General features: G+C 62.2%; 1 protein-coding gene across 9 annotated transcripts in view; it reads left to right on the forward strand.

Moving 5' to 3' along the window:
• The window catches only part of PITPNM2 (phosphatidylinositol transfer protein membrane associated 2), a 122,291-nt gene that overhangs the window by 102,438 nt on the left and 15,218 nt on the right, over positions 1–4,635 (forward strand). For 8 of the 9 annotated variants that reach the window (XR_003045809.1, XM_025045554.1, XM_025045552.1 and 5 more), the window contains exons 6-9: positions 103–408; positions 1,303–1,398; positions 3,111–3,215; positions 3,384–3,442. Coding sequence is in view for 8 of the 9 variants with exons in the window: in XM_025045554.1 (XP_024901322.1) it covers positions 103–408; positions 1,303–1,398; positions 3,111–3,215; positions 3,384–3,442 (566 nt within the window). In the remaining variant the exon portion in view is untranslated. The remainder of the gene's footprint in view (positions 1–102; positions 409–1,302; positions 1,399–3,110; positions 3,216–3,383; positions 3,443–4,635) is intronic. The other variant, XM_015587965.2, reaches the window with a different exon arrangement.

The raw sequence follows: 4,635 nt of genomic DNA on the forward strand, positions 1-4,635 counted from the left end.
GGCAGACCCTAAGCTGCAGCATCGGGACACCGCCCGGCCCTAGGGGCCCCCGGGGCGGGACTGACGCTGCCTCTCTGTGTCCCCGTGCCCCGCCGGGCGCAGGCCTGCGGAAGGTGATGGTGAGGGCTCACCGGCAGGCCTGGTGCTGGCAAGACGAGTGGTACGGGCTGAGCATGGAGAACATCCGGGAGCTGGAGAAGGAGGCGCAGCTCATGCTGTCCCGCAAGATGGCCCAGTTCAGCAAGGACGACGAGGAGGCCGCAGAGCTGGCCGAGAGCGAGGCCGGCCAGGCCCAGCCCCCCGGGGAGCCCCCCCAGCCCAGCGGCGGCGGGGAGCCCCTGGCCGGCCGGGGCCTGAAGAAGCAGTGGTCCACGTCCTCCAAATCGTCTCGGTCGTCCAAGCGGGGAGGTGAGTGTGCCATGCCACCCCGGCCTCACAGGGTCCCTGCCCTCTGCTCATCCACCCCGGTGACAGCGCGCGGCCATGCGCGAGGCAGCCCCATGGAGCCAGGTGCTTCCAGCTCCAAGAACAGGCTCTTGTTCTCAGACCTGGGGGCTGCAGAAATCAGACCCCTCTCCTGCTGGTAGGAGCCACCCAGGGCGTCCCCCCACCCAGAGGCACCGTCACAGGCCAGCTCAGATAGACAAGCTGGCCACGTGGGAACCCTGCCCTAACCTCTCCCAGCACACAGCCAGGGTCCCTGGAGGAGAGGGGTCTGGGTGGGGACCCCCCAGCACACTGAACAGAGGTCTCTAAGCCGAGGGAGAACCAGGCCCGAGGAGCCTGCAAGGCTTCAGATCCTGAGAAAGGCCTGCTGTGGCTGTTTTGAAAAATCAACGTATTTCATGTAAGGCCAGGAGTCCCCTCCGCAAATCTGGCTTTTCCCACAGCGGGCTTGATTGTCCTCGTGCTGACGGAATCTGTGCAAATAGATGCACCAATATTTTTTACCTCACTTCCTGCTACTGCCCTGTGTACCCGTCTGTCCCCTGCCACAGGACAATTTAAGGAGCTCACTCCCCGTAGGCCCAGGAGTGAGCCCAGGCCTCTGTGACGCACGTCCCTACCTGCCGCGGCCGTGTCCTCCCTGGACAGGACCACGCTGTGCCGGGCGGGCTGGGAGGGGACCATCTCGAAAGTTCCAGAAGCGTCCGCCGGGATGAGTCAGGGCCCCTCGTTTCTACACCTCGTTCTCTTCCCAGCCCTCCTGGCCCTTGCTCCGGCAACGTCACCCCCGCCTGCCCTCCGCCCCTCAGCCCTGTCCCGCGGGGCGGTCCCTGAGTCGGGGGTTTTGCCTTCCAGCGAGTCCTTCCCGCCACAGCATCTCAGAGTGGAGGATGCAGAGCATCGCCCGGGACTCAGACGAGAGCTCGGACGACGAGTTCTTCGATGCTCACGGTAGGCGGGCTCCTGGAGCACGTGGGGCGCCTCCCCAGGAGAGGTGGCAGGCCTTAAAGAATCGGGGGTGATGCAGATTGAAGTGACAATTACCTGTGGAATGTCCTAGGTGAACATACCGTGCGAGGGACAGGGGAGGAGAGCGAAGTCACCGGTAGTCTGGGGTCTGGGGTTCACCCTAACCAGGTGTTGGGACTTGGGCCTGGCGGGTGGGGACCGTTCTCTCGATCCCCCCAGAAATGGATTGACAGCAAGACAGAGGCTTTTTCCATGTGTGACTTTATTTCCACAAGAAGCTTAATAAAAGCATAATTTCTTATAATTTTCTAATTACTTTTTCCTTGGTTAAATTAATACCCACCTAATGTATAAACTTTAGAAAAGGCAAACAAGCAGAAAATATGCAAAGTGCCTGTTTTCCCACTGATCCCCAGAGAAGCACAGTGAGCAGACAGCCGCTCCCCACCTCGGCTGATACGGGTTTCCAGTTTGCAATTTGTGAGGCAAGACGTAGGCTCAGTAAGGGACAGGGACAGGGACAGGGACCTGCCCACGGGCACCCAGCAGGGCAGAGGCAGGGCCGAAGCCCTCTCCCGCCACCATGGCTTGAAGCGGGCAGACGAGCCACCTAATTGTGGCGTCTTAGTTGACTGGCCCGCCCCTAAGAGAAAAAATCGGGGGCGTCAGTGGCCAGACGAAAGGGAAGTGCCTGGTCTGGTCTTGGGGCGGGGACCTGGAACAGGTGACAAACAGTTCTTGAGCCGGCCTCTGCACCTGGGGCCGCCCTGAGGGTGGCTTTGGGGATCCCACCTCCCAAGCCAGGCTGAGAGACTGAGCCCCTCCTGGCTCCGTGTCCTGGACGTGAGGAAAATACCCTCGAACGTAGAAACTTCAGAATGAGCCAGAAAAGAGAAGAGACGGCAGGGCCTGGGGAAGCCAGAGCAGCAGCATCCTAGGGAAACTGGCCCAGCGACCCATTGCGTGGCTGGAGGAGGGACCGGCACGTGCCAGGGCCCAGACAGCTGCCCCTGACCCAGTGGTCCTGGGTGGACGTTCGCAGAAAAGCAGAAGCGGGAGTCACGAACGGAAGTGCTCAGGGCGGTGTTTCTCGCTAAGCCGTGCTCGTGTGGGTGCTGATCCCACGAGGGGGGGACATCAGCTGATGAGCAGAGAAACGAGGTGTGGGCCATCCGCCCGGGGCACAGGCTTCAGGTGTGAAACGCTGTAACTAGGATGAACCTCGAAAGCATGGTGCTGAGTGAAAGAAGCCAGACACAAATGGACACGTGTCGTGTGATCCCATTTCTAGGAAAGGCCCAGAGCAGGCAAATCCGTAGACAGGAAGTAGATTGGTGGATGCCAGGGGCTGAGGGAGTGGGGTGCGGAGTGACTGACTGCCTGGCGGGTGTGGGAAATCTGCTGGAATGAGACAGAAGAGATGGTTACACAGCCCTGTGAATGGACCAGGTGCGACTTTGAAATGGTTTAAATGGTGAATTTCACGGTATGCGAATGTTACCGCAGTTATTTTAAAAAGGTCGGAGGGTACCTTCGTGGGCGTGCGGCTGCACGTTCCCCCTGTTCAGGGAGGGAGAAGGGAGAGCGCGGAGGGGCCCGCAGGCCGGAGAAGCGTGGGAGTCCCCAGAGCTCCCACTCGGGGGCCCCCCAGCCCCGCCCCTGGGCAGTGTACCGAAGCCCCCTCTCCTCCCCAGAGGACCTGTCTGATTCAGAGGAACCGTTCCCCAAGGACATCACCAAGTGGAACTCCGATGACCTTATGGACAAAATTGAAAGCCCCGAGCCAGAGGACACGCAGGGTGACTAGGCAGTGCTGGGACCTCCCCTCCCCGCTAACCCAGCTCCTGCTCAGTGCTGGGCATTGGGGGTGGGTGGGGTGGGGACACCTTGGGTCGCAGCCTCCGTCCGGTGGGCCTGGGGCTGCCCACTGCCCCGTGCTCACGGCGCCCACCACTTCTGTGTTGCAGACGGTCTGTACCGCCAGAGCGCCCCCGCGTTCAGGGTGGACCCGCTGAACATCATCGAGGTGGGTGCCCGAGTGGAATGGGGCCAGGGACTGTGCAGCCAGGGGTCCCCAGGGCTGCCAGGGGAAGGGGCAAGGAGCAAAGGACCGGTCCCAGTCCCAAGGGGACTGCGAAGGCAGAACTTCGCACCCACAGCCTCGCGTCGGCACCGGCCTGGGCCCCGAGGGAGAGAGGCCTGGGGCCACCCCTCTGAGGTCAGCAGGGACTGTAGACAGCCCCCAAGGAAGGACCTGACCCAGCTCCGCCCCGGGAAAGTAACATGAGAAACTTACAGTCTTCAGAACAAAAATAAGAAATTCACCCTGTGCCTCCTTTCTGCAGTGTTTGCAGAGAAAAATGTGGACAGGGAGGAAGCAAAGCCATCTGGCAAAGTGACGTGGCCGGTGGCCACCGCCCCACTGGGGACAGGGGGGCCCTCGGTGCCCAGAGCAGGTGTCTTGGCGGAGCGCCTGCGTCTGCCTCAGGGTGCTCTGCGTGGACCTCACGCCCCTTCTCCTCCCCCAGCCGTGGGTGATCAGAGCTGTCTGCACTGGAGTCAGGGACTGGGGACAGGGGCCGGGGCCGGGCGGGGCTGTTACCCGCCGCAGTCACTGCCCTGCCCTGGCCTCCAGCTGCCCAGGGTGGACACGGCCCTCAGGACTATGGACTGGGGGGATGGGAGCTTCCTCACTGCCCTCCCCTTTTGGGGTTTTCTGCTTTGAGGTCTGAGGTCCCCCAGGCTTTTCTAGAAGGGTACCTGGGACCAGGGGCATTGATCTCCAGTTGCTGGTTAACGGCGAGGAAGCAGCCGGAGCCTGCTCCCCAGGTGCATCGCACACAGCTCCGAAGGCCAGTGGGCGGGTGGGGAGAGGAAGCCTGGGCTAGGGGACCGCCGAGCGGTGTGCATTCCAACCCAGCACGGTCCTGGGGGCGTAAAGTCAGGTCCCTTTGCTTGCAAAACCCCCACACCGGAGCCTCCTGCCCCAGCCTTGCGGGAGTGGGGCGGCTCCACAGAGACACTGAGGACCCCCTGGCTTTCCAAGGCCTGTAGTCCCGCCTCCCATAAGCTCTGCTCCCACACATGGTGGCTCTGTCCTGGTCTGTGGTCTGGGTGGCCGGTGGCCTTGGCCTGCTCTGGGCCATGAGTTCATTCCTGTCTGGCCGGCCGCAGTGGTGGGCAGTCCTCGAATGGGGCAGGTGTCACTCCCCAAGCTCT

This window comes from Pteropus alecto, unplaced genomic scaffold, assembly GCF_000325575.1.
Source record: "Pteropus alecto unplaced genomic scaffold, ASM32557v1 scaffold213, whole genome shotgun sequence".
Classification (NCBI taxonomy): Eukaryota; Metazoa; Chordata; class Mammalia; order Chiroptera; family Pteropodidae; genus Pteropus; species Pteropus alecto.